This window comes from Dama dama, chromosome 10, assembly GCF_033118175.1.
Source record: "Dama dama isolate Ldn47 chromosome 10, ASM3311817v1, whole genome shotgun sequence".
Taxonomy (NCBI): domain Eukaryota; kingdom Metazoa; phylum Chordata; class Mammalia; order Artiodactyla; family Cervidae; genus Dama; species Dama dama.
In genome coordinates, this window is record NC_083690.1 from 40,014,857 (window position 1) to 40,034,565 (window position 19,709).

The following is a 19,709-nucleotide window of genomic DNA, read 5'->3' on the forward strand; positions in this document are numbered from 1 at the left end:
TTCAATATGATACAGGGGGATCTAGACCGTCCATTGAGAACAATAAATAAAAAGAAGCAAAAAACAGAAAGAGACGATGTGAAGGTTTCAAAGGAAGAAATAAAACTGTCAGTGGGAGCAGGTGACGTGACTTCTTTACAAAAAACGGCAGTAGGATTAACAAACTAACGAGAGATTCCCGGAGCTTTTGGCCGTGACGCCCTAGCGCTGGGCGGGGCTGCGACACATCCGTAGCCTCCGGTGTGGGCCGGGGGCCAGGCCGCTCGGGCCGCCTCCGCTCCTGGGCTGAGCTGTGTGACTCAGTCCCTCTGGTCTTGTCTGCAGGAAGGGGTCACAGTGACCTCCTCATAGTCAGTACGAGGGCTAAATGAGTGGATGTGTAAAGGTGCTTAGAACACATTTGCTTTGTCTCTGTCATGTCTGACTCTTTGCGACCCCATGGGCTGTAGCCCGCCAGGCTCCTCTGTCCATGGAGTTCTCCAGGCAAGAATATTGGAGTGGGTTGCCATGTCCTCCTCCAGGGGATCGTCCCAACCCAGGGATCAAACCCATGTCTCCCACGTTGCAGGCAGATTCTTTACCATCTGAGCCATCAGGGAAGACCAAGAATATTGGAGTGGGTAGCCTATTCCTTTTCCAGGGGATGTTTCCAACCCAGGAATCGAACCGGGGCCTCATGCATTGCAGGCCGTTTCTTTACCAGCTGTGTACCAGGGAAACCCAAGAACACATGAGAGTTCATTAAATGAAAAAAAAGAATTCCAAAATCAACTGTGATCCTACAGGCCAGAGTCAGAAAATGTCATTTAAAATGTACATACGTTCATTAATCCTCATGATGGTCATGTGACAGAACTACTGACCCTGTTTTATAGGTGAGGACACTGAGGCTGGCACAGAAGTTAAATATGCCCAGGACCCCAGAGCTGGGAAAGGGGGCAAGAAAAGGGGGCGCCAGGGTGGTGTACAAAGTTCACATTCTTCCTCTCATGGCTTTCGGGGCACACTGATTCCCCCCCAGCTGTCCTGCCTTTTGGGGAGCAGAGTGAAGGTAGGAAGAGACAGCCCAGTACTTTTCCCAAGAAGAAAACAGCTGATGAAAATAGACGTATCGTGAAAAGACGTACTGTGTACGTGGATAGAAAGACTCGACATCATGAGACATGAGGAAGGTGAGAAAAATGCTAATAAGTCAGGCAGTGCGTGTGAGGGCATGTATGCATGTGAGGGCATGTGTGCATGTGTGTATATGTGTGATGGTGGGGGTGGTGAAGACCTTACCACACACTAAGACACATTTTAAAGCCTCTCTAATTAAACAATGTGGAGTTACTGCATGAACAGCCAGACTAATAGAACAGAATAAAGATTTTAGAAACAGACCCACGTGCACATGGGAATTTAATGCTATAAATGAGGAGGAGGAAAAACATGGACTTCTTAATAGATGGCTTTGGGACAATTACACAGCTACTTGCAAAATCATAAAAAGTGGATTCATATCATTCATATAAAAGAACAAATTCCAAATGGATGGAGACCTAAATGCAAACATGAAATCACAGACGTGGTAGTAAAAACTGGGTGAATTCCTTTAAGACCTGAGAATGAGGAAAGCCGTTCTATCTAAGACCTCAAAGTCCAAACGCCTGCAAGAAAAGATTGATAAATTAAACTTCAGTTTTGTTTGGCATGGCAAAAATTTCTATATATAGTTGACAGAAATGCAACATGTACAACCTGCAGCAGAAAGCTTTGGTAATGTCCAGAAAGTTTACACTCACTGTTGGTCCTGAAATCCCATTCCTAGGGATGGAGCCCAGAGGTTCAGCCGCATAAACACAAAAGGAGTGCAGAAGGCTGAGAACAGCCTCTAGGCAGAATAAGGCCCCCTGCAGGCGTCTCCCCTCACCCGGAGGTCCACACCCTGGACCCTGGGGCCTGCAGGCACGTCACCCCACACAGAAGGGACTGCAGCTGTGATTAAGGTTAAGAGCCTTGAAATAGGGAGATTATCCTGGATTATCTGGGTGGGTCTAATCGACCCTAAAAATGCAAGAGAGGCGGGAGAGTGGGTCAGGGAGAGAGACGAAAGAGGCAGTGGCAGCCTGAGAAGGACCTGCCCCCGCCCCACTGCTGGCTCTGCAGGTGGAGGAAGGGACGTGGGGACCCTCGGGCCGGAGATGACGATGGCCGGCTCAGTCCCAGGGCCTCAGCAAGTGAGCTCTGCCAACAGCCTGGACAAGCGAGGAGAGTGGGAGATGGCGGTCTCCCAGAGCTTCCGGACAGGAGCACAAGCGGCTCACACCACAGGCAACGGAGCTGATACTTTATAGTAACTGTGAGTGGAGTAGCGCCTTTAAAAATCACACATCACTGTATTGCACACCTGTAACTTACGTGATATCGTACAGCTACTATACATCAATTTAAAAGGAGAGGAGCAGACTAGCAGGCATGAAATAAATAAGATAAAGGATTTAATGTACAGTACAGTGAATATAGCCAATATCTTGTAATAACCTTAAATGGAGTATAATCTGTAAAAATTACTTTGGCCACCTAATGTGAAGAGCCAACTCACTGGAAAAGACCCTGATGCTGGAAAAGATTGAGGGCAGGAGGAGAAGGGGGCGACAGAGGATGAGATGGTTGGATGGCATCACTGACTCAATGGACATGAGTTTGAGGAAACTCGGGGAGATGGTGAAGGACAGGGAGGCCTGGCGTGCTGCAGTCCATGGGGTTGCAAAGAGTCGGACACCACGGAGAGACTGGACCACAAGACAGCACGGTGAATACAGACAATATCCTATAATAAGTTTAAATGGAGTATAATCTGCAAAAATATTGTACAGCTGAAAGTAATACATATTGTAAATCAGAGATACTTTACTAAAATTTTTTTAAATTAAAACAAAACAAAACAAAACAAGAAAACCAAACACTCCAGCAATAACAGAAAGAGGGACCAGATGAACATAGAGAACAGGTGAGTGTGGGTGAAGGGTGTGTGGGAGCATGTTCCTTCCGGGCACGCTGAAAATGTTTTATATTAAAAACACAGGTATTAATAGGTCCGTTGTGGCAGAGAAGCATAACGCGCGTGCACTTTACGTACAGAGAGGGGCCACGTGCTCACCCATCACCTTCTCTCCACGGACAGAGGAAGGACCCCTCCCTGACCCGGAGCCGTGACCATCCTGGCGAGCGGGCCCCGGCAGCAGGAGCTGGCCGCTCCCGGGCCTGGCTCTGGGGGTGCAGCCCGCAGGTCGTGCGCAGAGCCAGCAGAGGTGGCATCTGCACTCCCGCCGTCCCGCCTGGCCTGACGCCCACCCTGAGGAGCGTCTGCCCTTTGTGCCCGGCGGTACTGCTGTCCAGGAACAGTCAGGACGGACTCCTGGCTTCTGTGCTCCTTGGAGCGCGTGCCCAGCTCTGTCTGGCCGACTCTGAGCCTCTGCTTTCCAGGAAGGACCACGGTTTTCCTCCTTTATTTTCTCTGATGCGTTTTCAAGCTCGCTTTCATTGTTTCGGTTTTCGCTTCCCGGGGATGTATTTTTTCAGTGATCCTTTCCCAAGTAATTAATTGTTCCAGCCGTACTGATCGATCGGTTCCAACTAGCTGGCCCACTGTCAGGATCCTGCAGAGGCTTCCAGAAATGGTTGCTTAATGAAAGTTTTGAAGACATAGATGAATCCATGCCCTGATTTATGGCCAAATTTCCAGGATCGAATTTTCTTGCAACAGAGCACAAGCATAGTCATGAAAACCACCAGGGTTTTGCTGAGGACACTAAGGGTCTTGGCGTGCGGCTTGGCATCAGTTCGCTATGCTCTGGGTTGGACAAGGTGCGTCAGGGCGGGTGGGATCCACGGAGGTCGGTGGGACCCTCCCCCTGATGCATGAGCCCTGTGGGTCCTGTTCTCTTGCCATCACGCTCTGAGTCAAGTGCAAAGTCCTCCTAAGAAGGACGCTCGGGCTCCCCGTGACCGGTCCCCAGCTGCTCCCTACGTCCCGCACTCCAGCCGTCTGTCCTCCATGCCGTCCTCACAGGGGAAGTTCCTGTTGCTTTCCCAGCAACCTGAAGGCCCTTCCCCTGAGGCAGAACCTCCCTCCCTGACTGCACAGACGGCGTCCGTTTCTGCTCACCGCTGAGTACCTCACGCTAGACTGGGGCCTGGAGATAAATACATGCTATAAACATTGTTGAGTGAATGGAGGTTCGTCCATTCCGACTGTACCAAACGATCGTCTTAGTCTGTTCCGTAGCTCACTGTGATAAAGAATTAAAAGAAAAATCTCCACCAACGACACCATCAAATTGGGGGAACCTATACTAAACCACTGCTGAGTTTTACAAACTTGCTGGCACGCTGAATGCACCACTTTCACAGTATCATCTTTTAGGATTTGAAATAGCTCGACTGGGATTCCATCCCCTCCACTAGCTTTGCTCGTAGTGATGCTTCCTAAGGCCCACTTGACTTCGCACTCCAGGATGTCAGGCTCTAGGTGAGTGATCACGCCATCATGATTATCTGGGTCGTGAAGATCTTTTTGTATAGTTCTACTATAGTTCAGCTGTGTATTCTTGCCACCTCTTCTTAATATCTTCTGCTTCTGTTAGCTCCATAGCATTTCTGTCCTTTACTGTGCCCATCTTTGCATGAAATGTTCCCTTGGTATCTCTGATTTTCTTGAAGAGATCTCTAGTCTTTCCCATTCTGTTGTTTTCCTCTATTTCTTTGCATTGATCACTGAGGAAGTCTTTCTTATCTCTCCTTGCTATTCCTTGGAACTCTGCATTCAGATGGGTATATCTTTCATTTTCTCCTTCGCGGTTGCTTCTTTTCTTTTCCCAGCTATTTGTAAGACCTCCTCAGATAACCATTTTGCCTTTCTTTTTCTTCGGGACAGTCTTGATCACTGCCTCTTGGACTGGAAAAGGTCGGTTTTCATTCCAATCCCAAAGAAAGGCAATGCCAAAGAATGTTCAAATTACCGCACAATTGCATGCATCTCACATGCTAGCAAAGTAATGCTCAAAATTTTCAAAGCGAGGCTTCAACAATATATGAACTGAGAATTCCAAGATGTTCAAGCTGGATTTAGAAGAGGCAGAGGAACCAGAAATCAAATTGCCAACATCCACTGGATCACAGAAAAAGCAAGAGAGTTCCAGAAAAACACCTACTGCTTTATGGACTGTGCCAAAGCCTTTGACTGTGTGGATCACAACAAAATGTGGAAAATTCTTCAAGAGATGGGAATACCAGTCTACCTGACCTGCCTCCTAAGAAATCTGTATGCAGGTCAAGAAGCCACAGTTAGAATAGGACATGGAACAACAGACTGGTTCCAAATCGGGAAAGGAGTACATCAAGGCTGTATATTGTCACTCTGCTTATTTAACTTATATGCAGAATACATCATATGAAATGCTGGACTGGATGAAGCACAAGCTGGAATCAAGATTGCTGGAAGAAATATCAATAACCTCAGATATGCAGATGACACCACCCTTATGGCAGAAAGCAAAGAGGAACTAAAGAACCTCTTGATGAAAGTGAAAGAGGGGAGTGAAAAAGCTGGCTTAAAACTCAACATTCAAAAAATGAAGATCATCCCATCACTTCATGGCAAATAGATGAGGAGTCAATGGAAACAGTGACAGACTTTATTTTCTTGGACTCCAAAATCACTGCAGATGGTGACTGCAGCCATGAAATTAAAAGATGCTTGCTCCTTGGAAGGAAAGTTATGACCAACCTAGACAGCATATTAAAAAGCAGAGACATTACTTTGCCAACAAAGGTCCGTCTAGTCAAAGCTATGATTTTTCCACTCAGTTCAGTTCAGTTGCTCAGTCGTGTCCGACTCTTTGCGACCCCACGGACTGCAGCACGCCAGGCTTCCCTGTCCATTAGTCATGGTTTTTCCATTAGTCATGTACAGATGTGAGAGTTGGACTACAAAGAAAGCTGACCGCCGAAGAATTGATGCTTTTGAACTGTGGTGTTAGAGAAGACTCTTAAAAGTCTCTTGGACTACAAGGAGATCAAACCAGTCCATCCTAAAGGAAATCAGTCCTGAATATTCATTAGAAGGACTGATGCTGAAGCTGAAACTCCAATACTTTGGCCACTTGAGGCAACGAACTAACTCACTGGAAAAAACCCTGATGCTGGGAGAGATTGAAGGCAGAAGGAGAAGGGGACGACAGAGGATGAGATGGTTGGATGGCATCACCGACTCGATGGACACGAGTTTGAACAAGCTCCAGGAGTTGGTGATGAACCGGGAAGCCTGGCGTGCTGCAGTCCACGGGGTCCCAACGAGTTACACGACTCACACGACTGAGCGACTGAACTGAACTGAACCGTGACTTGAACGTGCACCCCCACCATCCCTTCTTCCGTTATCCAGTAAGAGTCCAGCCTAGTACCCTGTGTTCCCTCTTGTTCCCACGTCTGCCCCGGGCAAACCAGCCACTCCAGACTCCGGCTCTCCTCCTCCAAACACCATTGCCCCCCCAACCACCCAAGGCTGCTCTAGCCAGGGGCTCATCTACCCCGCAGAGGCATCACTGAACTGCCTGTCACCTCCAGGCCCCGCCTTACTCTACAGGAACTGCCGCTCTCAGCTTCAGGGCGACCATACCTGTCCCTGCACGATCCACCTGGAGATGGCCGTCTTCCCGTCATACCCCGGTCGGAACTGGAGCGTGGCCGAGCGGGGGCTGATGTTGGAAATGACCAGATTGGATGGGGCACCAGGAAGTTCTGGACATAGAAGAGAGAGGGAAGGTGGAGATTTAAATCCTGCTACAGCTCAGCAAAGGTATCAAACATGTCAGCAACAACCACTCTCAACAGGTCTTTACACCAAGACAGGGTTTATTTTTACAACTGCCAGAGTGAGAAGCACAGCGTTCCTTCCAAGGATCCTCAAAGAACACAAAGGGCTGAGTGTCCGTCTCCCTTCTGACAATGACCTGGTGCCTTCGAAAGAGGATGGGGAGGGAGTGTGCACCCCGAGTATCTCCGGGCAGCTTGAAATGGGAGGTGAGCGGGTCCCAAGCCGTAGGCTTCCTGGCTCTGGTTTCCAAGACAACCGGACTCAGGTGAAAGTGCAGAACTGGTCCCCGTCTGCCTGTGGTCTTATGCTCTGGCAACTGAACGAGGGCAGGTGGGCTCTGCGTGTGGCCCCGCGTCTGCGGCTGGCTGTGGCTAAGCCTCCTCCTTGAACAGAGGCCCTTCTGCAGGCTGACCCCCTGGCCTGCCCCCGGGAGCCTGCCCCACTAGAAAGTGAGATGCTGTGGGTTCACAGGGAGAGCTCTGACATTACTGGGCAACTGAAAACTGCTCGAGAAAGACCGCGGGACGCAATGAAGGAACGAAAGAGGACACCAGTGTCAGGAAAGGCTCCCAGATGCGCCGGGTCCGAGGGATGACGTCTGGACTCGCTGTGTTGGGGGTGTTTAAGACCAGGTCTCTCACGGGGGCAACAGGACCACTCTGGTGATGGCTCAGTGCTGGCACACGCCGCGTCGCTGGGCTCTCAGGGGTCCTTTCCACGTCACGTTTAGTGAACTTGGAGAGGAGACTATTTAAATCGAAGGAGAAGGGACTCTTTTCTGTATATCTGTCAGCTCTCTGGGTTCTGTAGCTGGTTCTCCAGTCATGAATGGATGTCAACTTCAAGCACCGCAAATGGATCATAGCCCAAAGTGATGGTCATCACGGGCTTTTTCTCGGTGTGACCCAGGACAGACCCCCGGCTCCTGGGGACCCTGGCCTCGCCCAGCCAGGCTGTCAGGTCCACTCGGCGCGGCTGGGCCCGACTCCCGCAGCCCTTCTCTGCATCCGGGGTAGTGCTGGTCACAGTCACGCTGGGACCGAGGCCGCTTGGAGGTGAGGTCAGCTGGCCACTTCCAGGCCCCGGTTGGATGGTGTCCAAACCATCCAGGGAACAAGTTGGTCGCCCAGGGATGCTCCATGTTACCCTGGCCGCTGCCCATTAGCCGGTTCTAACGAATTAACTCACATGGCATCATCGCCGTCTCATTGTCACTAGTTACTAGGGTCCTAACCTTTGAATGTGTGTTTTGGGAGCTGCTGTGTGCGTGGAATATGTGAATCTCTCTGGAAGCCAAAGACTTCCTTCTTAAGAAAGGACATGTGTCTTAGGTAGGTGCCTTAGAGAAAACATCGGATCGGCTCAAGTGAGGCCCCCGGCCAGCAGCGTGGGCGCTACCTGGAGCGCGTCCCGGGGTAAGTTCTGCAGCCTTGCCCACACCCAGGGGGTGGCCATGTGGGAGCTGGCCCAGCACAGACGGGGGGCGTGGAGATGGACGCACAGGACAGTGTGAGAAGCCCTGCCCGAGAGAGAGGCCGGTGGTGACTGTGCGTCAGGGGACGGACAGCTGTGTCTCGGGACCCCAGGGGCTCCCGGCTCCCCGAGGAGAGGGCTCCGGGGATGACGGCTGGTTTGAGTCTTTGGGGCCGTCCTGCTTTTCTCAGAGACCCAAGGAGGCGACCAGATGGCTTCCGGGGAGCACAAGGTCTCTGGTTTAGAACTGAATCGATGGCCCCACGACGTTTTCTCACGCCTGTGTGTCGGTGAATTCCTGGGAAAAACGCTTTCATTTTAAATGTAAACTTTGGAGAGAAACAGCTGAGTGCAATTTCCGAAGCTGGAGTGAGTGTGAACGTTTAGGGAGACAATCTGACTTCCAGGAAGGCCCCACCGGGGTGCACGCGCTCCCCGACCTTCACTGCAACCCCTCCCTGCCCGCTTCCTCCCCACCGTCTTGCTCTGTCTTGCAGACCCACACTCCCCCTGCTTTGCTGAGGGGATAGTTCTGTGCCTCTTGGTCTTAACTGCAGTAATTCACTGGTCCCCGACCATCCCAGCCCAGGGCTGACACCCTTCTTTCAAAGGCCCCCAGTGACTTCTGCACAAAGACGCCCACCAACTCGGAGCATGAGCGAGGCCCGGGGAGCACGGCCGCGGGGACAGCAGGGCCTGAGCGTACTGACCTGGGGGCACCCCGGAAGAGATGGTGGACGAGGTGGGCACGCCGGCGCCCGCGGCGGTGACGGCCGCCACGTCGATGGTGTAGGTGGTGAGGGAGGACAGCCCCTGGATCTTGTACTCGAGCGTCGAGCTGTTGAGGGTGAGTGTGAGCCGCGAGGCGCTCTGCCCGTACACCTCCCAGGAGACCTGATAGCCTGGAAAGCAGGTGGGGCACAGGGTCAGTCCTGGGGTCCCGGGAGCCAGGGCGGAGGTGGGCGCCCCCAGGTCATCTCAGGGCTCTGACAACAGCGGGGAGCCCAGCCAGGCCGCCAGTCCAGGGCCCATGGGGACGAGACTCAGGCCGGGCCCTCCATCTGGGCACCCCACCCACGGGGGGCGGCAGGAGGATGGGGCTGGGGTCTCCGCCAGCTCGGGCCCTAGGGCAGGACAGGGGTGGGGGTGGGGGCGGCTGGGGGAGGAGGGGCTGGGAGGGGAGGGAGGGGGGCTGGGGGAGGAGGGAGGGGCTGAGGGAGGAGGGAGGAGGGGCTGGGGAGGAGGGTGGGGCTGAGGGAGGAGGGGCTGGGGGCAGAGGGAGGAGGGAGGAGGGGCTGGGGGCAGAGGGAGGAGGGGCTGGGGGCGGAGGGAGGGGCTGACAGAGGATGGCTGGCCTGCGGTCCTCTGTGCAGCCTTCTTTCGTCAGAAGATGCACGCGCTTCATCCGCATTTCCATTTTTATAAGCCGATATTTTCATCACATGGCGCCCTAAATCAGAGGCTTGCTCCTGGCTTGCAACTAATTTGTGGAAACGCCGCCACTTTCCCCTTATAAAATGATTGATAAAGCGCTTTTTGCCGTAAAGTTTCTCCCCTGCCCAGGCACGAGCGTTGCTTCGACCTGCCTCCCTCTTGAGCCTGTTTTCCGAGCGACACCGGGTTCCCCCCACCCCCCACCCCCCACTCCCACGCTCAAGTTCATCCGTCGGGGCCTGAGGATCACAATTCATTCAGCCCTGGGGCCCATAGCGATCTGGGGCTCAGAAAAAAGACCCAGGCAGCCCTGAGTCAGCCCCCGTGCGGGGATGTTCTGTGATTACAGGACACCGCGGCACATCCCCGAGGACAGAGGCGCTGATGGAGGGCTCCCCAGCCGCGGCGGAGTGCTGAGAGCGCTGTTCTTCTGTCTCTGGTCGTGAGCCCGGGGACAGAAGCGCCGGGAGGCTCTGGGCTCCTCCTCACTCTGATGAAGCAATAAATCCAGCGAGAGACTTGCACTTGCAGGTAAGCAAGAATTTAGAGGAGAGCGTCTCGGGACTTCAGCACTTTGGAAAAAAAATAACGCTAGAAGCCGCTGCCCGTCAGCCACCCCACAGCCTGCCGGCCTCCGCGGGCGGGGGGCGGCCCTTGCCGGGGTTGGGGGGCTGGGGCAGCAGGCCGTGGAGGACGGAGGGGGTCCCTGCCGCACACCGGCAGCCCCCGCTTACCTGAGCTGCACTCCCGGCCGCCGGGTCCCCACCCCGGGCCCACGTGAACCACGGACTCCAGCCAGGCCTGCGGCCCGGCTGCCTCCCGGGCCCCCTCTGCTCTCCGTTCTCCTCCGCACAGAGGACGGTGCTCACTCCAGACTCGAGAGCCTCCTCCCCGCTTCCTGCCCTGACCCCTGCCCTCCCTCACCCGCAGAGGCAGGAACACCCCAAGGCGCTAAAATCCATCCGTTCTTTTTGGCCGAGTCAGACTTTTGGGACTAGCTGTACAGTGAAGACCAGACCACCCGGCAGGGGCCGGGCAGTGAGGACCGGTAGCTTCACACATGCCGTGTCCATGACATTCCTGCGATGCCCTGAGCGCCCCACGCGCGTGAGTTCACTCAGCCTGGGACGGCGTTCTGAGGCTGCAGCATCATCGCCCTGCCTCACGGAGGAGGGGACCGAGGCCGTGGCTCCTCATCGCCTTCCCAGCCCGCCGGCCCCTGGGAGCCCTGCTGCCCACAGCAGGCCAGGGAGGCGTGCCCGGCCTGGGGGTCGTCCGAGGGGCCCCCACCCCGCGAGGCTCAGGTCGGCCCCACACACGTTGGGCCAGAAGGCTGCTGTCACACACTCATGGTCTTATGTGTGCCGTCAACGTCGCCACCTTGTCCACCAGACAGTTTTCTTTGTCTAGAAGCTGTTCTTCATCAAAATTTACTAAAATATAGCATCTTATTCTGCATGGCAACCTGGAGCCCAAACACAGCGCTTCCAGCACCCTTAGCAGAAAATTAGCGGGGTTCCATGGCATCGCAGCGGACAGTCTGGTGGGCGGCTGTTGTCGTGGATACAAGTGAAGCCAAACGCACAACGGAAGGCCCTCACATGCTCGGGAAAGGGCGTGGCAAAGGCCAGCGAGAGCAGGCTGGCCTGAACGCCCGGCACAGAGGCCTGGAGTGTGGGCACGTGGTGGGCGAGGCCCCGTGCAGGCAGGCCTGGCCGGAGTGCTCCTCAGGCCGGGGCGGGAGGAGGGAGAGAACCCCCCACCCAGGGTGTGCTCTACCTGCTCCAAACGCTGCCTAAGTGAGACTAATGACCAGAGGGGCTTCAGAAATGACTCCCTGTTGAGCTGAAGTAAATTCTCCAGGAGAGAGCAGTGCATCCAATTGCGAGCTGTCTGTCTGCGTCCTCCTGCTCATAAATCAACGTTTAGGCGGGGACTGTGGGGATGCTGCCTGCACAGGGGGAGCCCGGGCGGAGTTCGCGGGGCGCCCCACGCCCCTGCCACCTCCCACTGACTCCTTCCAGGCACTTCAGGGAAGCTCCTGGCATCCAGTCTCCTACGGGGCGTCTGGGCCACAGAGCGGCCCATCCGCAGGGCTAGATGTTATGGCGCCGTCTGTCCGCAGGGCTAGATGTTATGGCGCCGTCTGCCCGGCAGCTTCTCTGACCAGCACTGATGGGGCGGCTTCGGAGGGACGGTACCTGGTGCCCTGTAGACGCTTCCTGAAAGGGGCTTTCAGAGGCCAGCTTTGCCCACAAACACAAACATGGTTTTCTTTATTGTACTTGGTAGAATTCTCTCCATTCAGCCTGGAAAAGGCCTTTGGGGTGCGGCTGGCGTGCCCCACAGGAAACCAAGTCCATCCAGGGGCGCTGCCCTGCGTGTCTGAGCAGAGCATCCAGGGCAGGGAGGGTCCCACAGAAGGCAGGGGTCCTGGGGGGTGACAGTGGGGACACTGAAGCTGGGGTCCGGCCTCTGGGAAGGCCCCCTCCCCCTGCAGCCCATTTTACAGAGTCGGGGGGCGAGGTGAGGACAGAGCAGACCATGAGGGACAACGGCCCCCGAGGGAGGCGTGGTTGGAGCGGAGCATCTGCCTGAAACGCTGACCCTCGGAGCCACCACTGCAGACCTGCTTCCAGCCCAGGGCAGGACGGCCTGCTCTGAATAGCCAGAGCTGCAAAGGCCAAGTTCCATGACAAACAGTAGCTGTTGCCGGTGACTGCAAGTATTTGTTTAATAAAACACGAAATTGGGTTCATTAAGCCCTATTAGCTGTAGGAACTGATGATCATCAATCAGGAGTGTCGGCTGCAGGCGCCCAGCCTGGGGAGGTGGGCTCCACTCGGGGAGTGAGGGGGTTGATACCCGTGGATTTCCCGCAAGGCCAGACGCTGGAAGGGAGAGGCAGGCGGGTGCTAGGAGGGCCCGGGTGGGGCCGAGGCTGCAACTGTCAGCGGGGAGGCCTTCCGGTGGAGTCTGTCCATCAAGGCATCCGGGCCAGGATTCCGAAACTTACCCCTTTTCTGTGGGTCCTCAGGGCCGAGCCAAGGGAGGTGAAAGGTCTGCCTTCCCTGTGCCCCGGTCCCCCTGAAGTCAGCGGCAGCTGCAGCTCTAACTCACGCTAATTCGGGTCACAGATGTCCCCACGGGGCTGAACCGAAAGGACTTCTTCCACGTGGGGGCCGCTGCTCAGCTTTCGGTGCTTCTGGGCTTGCTTCCCTCTCGCTGGTCTGTTTTCCCTGCTTTGCGCAGCTTAAAGCCACAGGAAACTGGATTCCTCTGGGCGACCGCCCTCCTCTGCTCCAGGCCTGCCCGCCTTGGTCTCATGCCTTCCACTCCCGGCCACAGCAGGGCGTCTTCCCTACACATGCAGCACTGTGTCCTCTGCCCAAAGGCCTCAGAGTATGAGCAGACTGGGCTTTGGAGGTCTGATTTCAGTAGGGAATTTCCCCCTTCCTGGACTTAATTCACAGCTTCTTGAGGGCAGATCTAGATTCATGAATCTATTTAAAAGTGAGGGTCAGAGGCGGCATTGGCGCAAAGGTGCCCCTAATGGCAGCTTCTGGATCGGAGCACTCCCCTCTGTAGGGGGTCTGGTCGAAGCAGGTGAGCCGAGGGCACCCTGCAGGTAGGCAGAGGGCGGGCTGGCACCAGGAGGTTTCCTGAGCAACGGGAGAGAAGCGGGGAGCTCAGCGCAGGGACAGAACCCGGGCTGTGTGCGGGGGGGCTGTGTCTGAGGCCCCACCTGAACCTGCGGCTGGAGCCAGTCGCAATCCCAGGATCAGAGCATGCCGCAAGCCTTCGAATTCGCCCCGTCTCTGCTGCGCTTCCAGTGGTTAGAGAGATGCGGACACAGAACCGTGTGAACACCGCGTGGGACAGGAGGTTCGGGAGGCGGGCGGGGTCCACTCGGATCCCAAGCTGGAGAAGCTGGGCAGTGCCCATGGCGCACGCATCCCACTGGGAGCTAACTGGTTACTTAAGAAGGAATTGCAAACATTCCTCTTTCAATGAACGCGTCTTCTTTCAAATGGCTGTTCACTTGCCGGGATAAGCTGTCTGCACCTAACCACTGAGGAAGCGGAACCCTCCGGCCTTCCCCTGGCCGGCGGCACAGTCCCCGGGAAGACGTGAAGCAAAGACGTGAAGCCTTCCCTTGGGCCTGGACGGGGAGCCTGGGCCGACCCCCGTGCTGTGTCTGGATGACGTGATTTAAGTGGAAATTCAGCCCTATAACCTGGAACGTTCTTCAGAAGCCTCTTCTTCAGAATGAAATCAAGCCGTTCCCCTGAGACCACACTGCAGGAGAGGGAGGCGGTCCCTGCTCCGTGGACGCCCCTCACCTGCAGCTGCGCCCCGGGGGCCTGGCATCCGGGGCAGGGGACAGGTGTGGCTTGGCTGCTCTCCGGGACCGGGGGGTGGGGGGAGGCGCCCATCATGCCGCCTGCATTCGGCTCTCCCTGCCCGCCCCAGCCCCAGCCTCCTCAGCCGTCACACCTCCGTGATCTCAGCTGTCACCTCCCTGCACGGCCACGAGATTACAGCCCATGAGGGGACACACCTGGGGCACGAGTCTCCTGGGCAGACATGTCAGAGGCCTGTTCAACAAGCCCACGAGACCGAGCCTCCACACCCGGAGGCTGCAGCCTGGCCAGGGGGGGCCCGCACGAAGCGAGGCCCCCGGGACGGGTCCCTCCCTCCTCCACTGGCCCCGCGCCAGTCACCCTGCAGGCCGTGGGCACCTGGGTGCTGCCAGCCGTGGCGCCTGGAGCTGTGTCCATCCCACTGTGTGGGGCAGACTTGTTTCTCCTTTTTCTGACCACAGAGACCCTTACCTGTAATGATGCCATTTTTCTCCAGGGGCTCCTGCCAGCTGACCTTGAGAGATGTGTCCAGAATCTCTGTGAAACTCAGGTGGCCCACAGCTCCTGGTTCTGGAAATGAGAACCAAAGACATCTGTTAGCATGTGGCCTGATTCTCTCCAGTTGGATTGGTGTGGAACAGTCTATCTGTGGAAGGAGGCGGGAGCCGGGACCAAGGTCAGAGCCCTCAGGAAAAGCCAGAGAAAACCCAGAAGGACGGGGTCTGAGGTGTCAGAGGGGACCGGGCTACGGTCACATGCACGCTCTCTGTCGGCCTCACCCTGGCCTTGCCAAGAACTGCAGAGACCAGCAGCAGGAGATGCAGACGCGATCCCTTCTCTTTCTCCCGATCGGATCGAGTTGAACAATCGGGTGGTTGGACCCTGAAGGCTGCTGCTGACCCCAGCGTCCCTGACGCCTCTGCAGTCTTGTGTGTCTGTCTTGTGTGGGGCCAGGAGGCCGGGCCCGCCATACCTGGTCGCGGGCCAATGCCTGCTAGCCTGATCTAAGCTGTAACCTGCACTTACTCTCCCAGGGAGCCCAGGGGCAGGGCAGGCGTGAGGAATTTCCGGCAACGATTGCATGTTTCCCTAGAGTTTCCCTAACCATAGCCTCCTCCTAAGGCAGGAGCGCAGCGCAGCAGAGCTGCCGTTGGCTCAACGCCGGGCTCGGCCGGGCAGAAGCCTGGTCCCCTGCCGGCCGGCTCTGCGGTCCTTAGGGTGGCTAAGCCTTAGTTTGCTCATCTGCGAAACAGGGAATACAAAAGTAACTCACGCTGCAAGGTAATTGTGAGAAAAAATGTAATAAAACACGAAAGCGGTCAGCATGTCCCCGGCACCACAAAAACGCTGACTGACGTGGCTGCCGTTGTTACCAGTTGTCAGTTACCATGCCATCAGAACATAGAGCCGTTTCTAAGAAGAGCTTACTGTCGCTTTGCAAAGCGCCGGAGAGAAAAGGCCTGAAAGGCCAGGACGTGAGCTAAACAGGTCCAGACTCTCAGACCCAGAGGCACGTCAGGAGTCTGCTCTGACCCCGCCCCGCTTCTCCGGCGGGAGAACTCCACGCCAGGCTCAGAGCAGGGATGCGCGGGGGCCAGCCTGGAGCTGGGTCCGGCACCCGGGTCTCCTGCCTGCCCTGGAGGGACCGCAGGGGCCGCCAGGGGGCTCTGAGCCCATCGCCTGCTTCAGCTCCTCCAGGCTGAGTGCTCCAGCACCCCCACACCCGGTCCCCTCGGGGCCGCCTCCCCAGGAGGTGGGAAGAGGTGACGGGTGACAATGCCCACAGTGACGGGTCACACGTGCCCGTGAGGTCCCCCTCTATGCCGTGGGTGGGGGGGGGCAGGTGGGAAAGGAGACCCTGGAGCACAGCGGTCAGACAGGGTGGGGGCCGGCGAGGGGGGGAGAGTGGGGGTCCCCTGCGTCCTGAGCCCCGAGCCAGGCATCGTGGGGCACCTGGAGGGCACCCCTCGGGCCTGCAGTTCACCAGTCCTGCTCCGCCAACCTCTCTGCGGTGGCGTGCGCCCCCCCCTCCCCAGGCACCCCCTGCCCTTTTTCAGGAGAAGCGCAGCGGACACGTGAGGGGGAGGAAAAGGAGGCGCAGAGGCAGGCTCGGAGCGGAGACAAGGGTGCTCCTCGCCGGGCGGGGAACCAGGTTCCCACTGGCCTCCCCTGGACACCTCTGGGCAAGGCCGCTCAGAGAGCTTTCTCACAATAAGAAAGCGCAGCTTTTTCAGCCTAAAACAGGAGAGCACGAAATCGAGGGTGCCTGGTGTCTGTCCAGGGGCCGAGCTCAGGGATTCCAGCTGACCAGCCTCAGCCCTGTTCTGCCCACTGTCAACCTTGTAGAGACAGCAGGATTTTAAGGTGAATTCCACGCCTGGTACCCAGTTGGTACTTGGACAAAGCCTCCGAACACACCTCGTGATTTAAAAAAAAAAATGATAACAGCCTCAGCAAATTCACTCATCTGGGCGAAACTTTCAAAAGACTCTTTATGGATAAGCTCACACACTCTGACAAATTTCACTCTTTTGAGTGTGGAACACGGTAAAATAGGATGGCTGTCAAGACCATCTCATCCTCCTCCAATTCTAAGATTCCAGAAAGACATTCTGACGGATTTTTGAACTGACTTGTTCTTTTTTTCGATCGATAGAACAGTGAAGAAAGCTTTTTGCTCCTTTTATGTTCTCAGTGTTTCTGCTTCCTGGATTCCTGCCCAAATATGCTTGTCCTCTAGCTCTGCTGGAACCAGCTGGCAGCGTCTCGGCTTAAATTTATATTCTGTTTCCTCTCTATTGCACTGCCCACCCCCCACCCCCTCCCCACAGTTCTTATTTCATTAGAGCTTTGGAGAAGGAGGCCCGCTGCGTGTGCAGAACTAACCAGGGCGCCATCTGCGTCGTCACTGTGGGGTGATGGGGGCCACTTTGCTGGCATGCAGGGCCCCAGGTCCTGTTCTAAAGGCTGCACCCCCAGAGCTGATAGCAGCCCCGTATGTGCTCAGTAGTGCAGTCGTGTCTGACTCTGCACCCCGTGGACTGCAGCCCACCAGGCTCCTCTGTCCATGAGATTCTCCAGGCAAGAATGCTGGAGTGGCTGGCCATGCCCTCTCCCAGGGGAGCTTCCTGACCCAGGGATCGAACCCGCATCTCTTATGTCTCCCGCAAGGCGGGTTCATTACTAGCGCCACCTGGGAAGCCCAACAGTAGCCCTACTTTCCCCCTCTTTCAGGGAGACTGTCCACGCCTACACGGATGCTCTGTCTTTCTAGGTAGGACCGACAGGCTCCCTTTCTATCAGAAAATGGTGGTTCAGTTAGAAAATCCTAAAAAGATGATGTCACTGCTACTTTTCTCAACTCTCAAGAAATTTCTCGTCTCTCCTCCGTACTAACACGGGGCCTGGGGCCTTGAAGGTCCTGTTCCCTGGCTGCCCGGCATTATGAGGTGTTTCTGCACTGTCTGTGTCTGTCTTTGTCGTTGTCCAGTCACTCAGTCGTGTCTGACTCTTTGCGACCCCATGGCCTGCAGCATGCCAGGCTCCCCTGACCTCCACTGTCTCCCGGAGTTTGCTCAGTCTTATGTCTGCTGTGTCTGTCTAACTGGCAACCACACAGCTTTTTAAGTAAAGAATTCAGCCAGGACTCTTCCCTCATTTATCTGAAGAAGTTCCCTGCTTTTGCCGCTTGTTATTTTTAGTAAGTGTCCTCTGGAAAGTAAAGCCCGATGTCCAGTTGGACCTGCTGTGGTTGGAGCTGAGATGCTGCCCTGGACTCTTCTCTCAATAATGAAATGGAAGGAAATGTCCAAATGATGAAGAGCCACGAGGGGTGCCCGATAGACGCTCTGAGAATTCACTGCCACCTCCCTCAACTATGGGGGCGGGGGGCTCCCCTCCCCACCCGCCTGCGGTTGTAAAGGAGACCAGCTGTGTTTCCTTCAGGGGAGAAGGGGCCTTCCTGCAAGCAGACCTCCTCCTCTTCCAGAGCCCCCCACCCCGGGCCCCCCGCTCGTGCCCCCGGCAGGCAGTCTCCAACCAGCCTCCTTGCACATGGCGGGGCCAGAGCCCAGTCAGCCTCCTGTTTCTCTGAAGCCCCCGGGCCCCAAAGTGACTGCACCCACTTGGGTGGTTTAACTGCCAAGGACCTCATACTCAGACGCCCTGAGGTAGCACTGTTTTCAAGCCTTTCCATCTGTGGTGAGACCACACGCTTCAGTTATAGCCCCCAACCTTTCCTGGAGAGCACGGCCACAGTCGCTAACCGCTGGACTCCCGACCTGCTTCTTCAGGCCCTCTGCTGCCTCGACATGAGCGGGTCCCGACTGAGCCCCGCGTCCCAACCCTGGGCCTGCCTTCACATTCCGGTTGTGGTCGTCACCACCTACCCATCACCCGAGCCGAAGTTTGCGGAGTCCTCCTGGAGGACCCCTTCTACCCACCCCCACCCCCGCCCGGGTCTCACCAGCCCCTGGTTCTTTGTGACACGTCTCCAGGTCTCCCCCAGTGTGAGCCCCGCGTCTGGGATACAGGCTGTCATGATAATCCGCCTTCTCCCCAGACTGCATCACCTTTGCCTCTAGTCCATCACCACGGAACCTCCAGACGGAGCTTTGAAACCCCTCGAGCCACAGCCCTGCGGGAAGTCCTTCCGTGGTCCTGAGTGCCTAGACGGCTCCGTCTACCAGTCTTAACTGAGCCGTCGGGACGCCTCTGGTCAGCTCCCAGCTTATTTCTCTTGGCTCACCCACACCCCATAGACCACACGAAGCTAAGCTGCGCATGACAGCGGCCCCAACCTCTTTGATGACTGAGGGGTCTTGATGAGACCCTTGGAGAGGGCACTCACTGTCTTCATGCGTCCATATGAGCTGTGGCGTGCTCGGGGGCCCGTCCCCGGGGGTGGTGAAGCACAGAACTGACGTGAAGTAAGCGGTAAACTTCTTCAGGTTGGTGATGTACCCATGGTGGACTCCGTGGAAATCTGGAGCGATGGTGACGACAGTGACAGCTTCAGGGACATCGTCCGGCCAAGCCAGAAGCTGGGATGGAATGGGGTTGAAAAAGAGATTTAATTTCATACTTTCACCCTCAAGTCTGCACCAAAATTTTATTTTGCGATAATATGTCTTTGAAGAAGGCAAAGTCATTCTAAAATCTCACTGAAAAATATTGATTTTAAAAGATATCTCATAGACTTCTTGAGTACAAATATGTATATTTACGGGCTTCCCAGCCTGCGCATTGGTAAAGACTCCGCCTGCCAATGCAGGAGATGCAGGAGATGTGACTTTGATCCCTGGGTCGGGAAGATCCCCTGGAGAAGCAGAGGACAATGCTCTCCAGTATTCTTGCCTGGAGAGTTCCATGGACAGAAGAGCCTGGTGAGCTGCAGTCCACGGGGTCACAAAGCGTTGGATACAACTGAGCAACTGGGCACATGTATGTTTCTATGTGCATTTTATACACATGTATATAAAAAACTACTCTAACTCACAATGGGAAAAAAGACACTTCTCAAACTTTCAACTTCACTTACACATGCTACAGAACATATATATATATATTTAATATAAAGA

General features: G+C 55.6%; 1 protein-coding gene across 3 annotated transcripts in view; it reads right to left on the reverse strand.

Moving 5' to 3' along the window:
- Nucleotides 1-19,709, reverse strand: part of SDK1 (sidekick cell adhesion molecule 1) — a 622,975-nt gene that overhangs the window by 101,508 nt on the left and 501,758 nt on the right. For all 3 annotated transcript variants that reach the window (XM_061153768.1, XM_061153766.1, XM_061153767.1), the window contains exons 19-22: nt 18,980-19,172; nt 14,602-14,700; nt 9,043-9,234; nt 6,662-6,783 (exon numbers count right to left, since the gene is read on the reverse strand). In XM_061153768.1, coding sequence (XP_061009751.1) covers nt 6,662-6,783; nt 9,043-9,234; nt 14,602-14,700; nt 18,980-19,172 — 606 coding nt within the window. The remainder of the gene's footprint in view (nt 1-6,661; nt 6,784-9,042; nt 9,235-14,601; nt 14,701-18,979; nt 19,173-19,709) is intronic.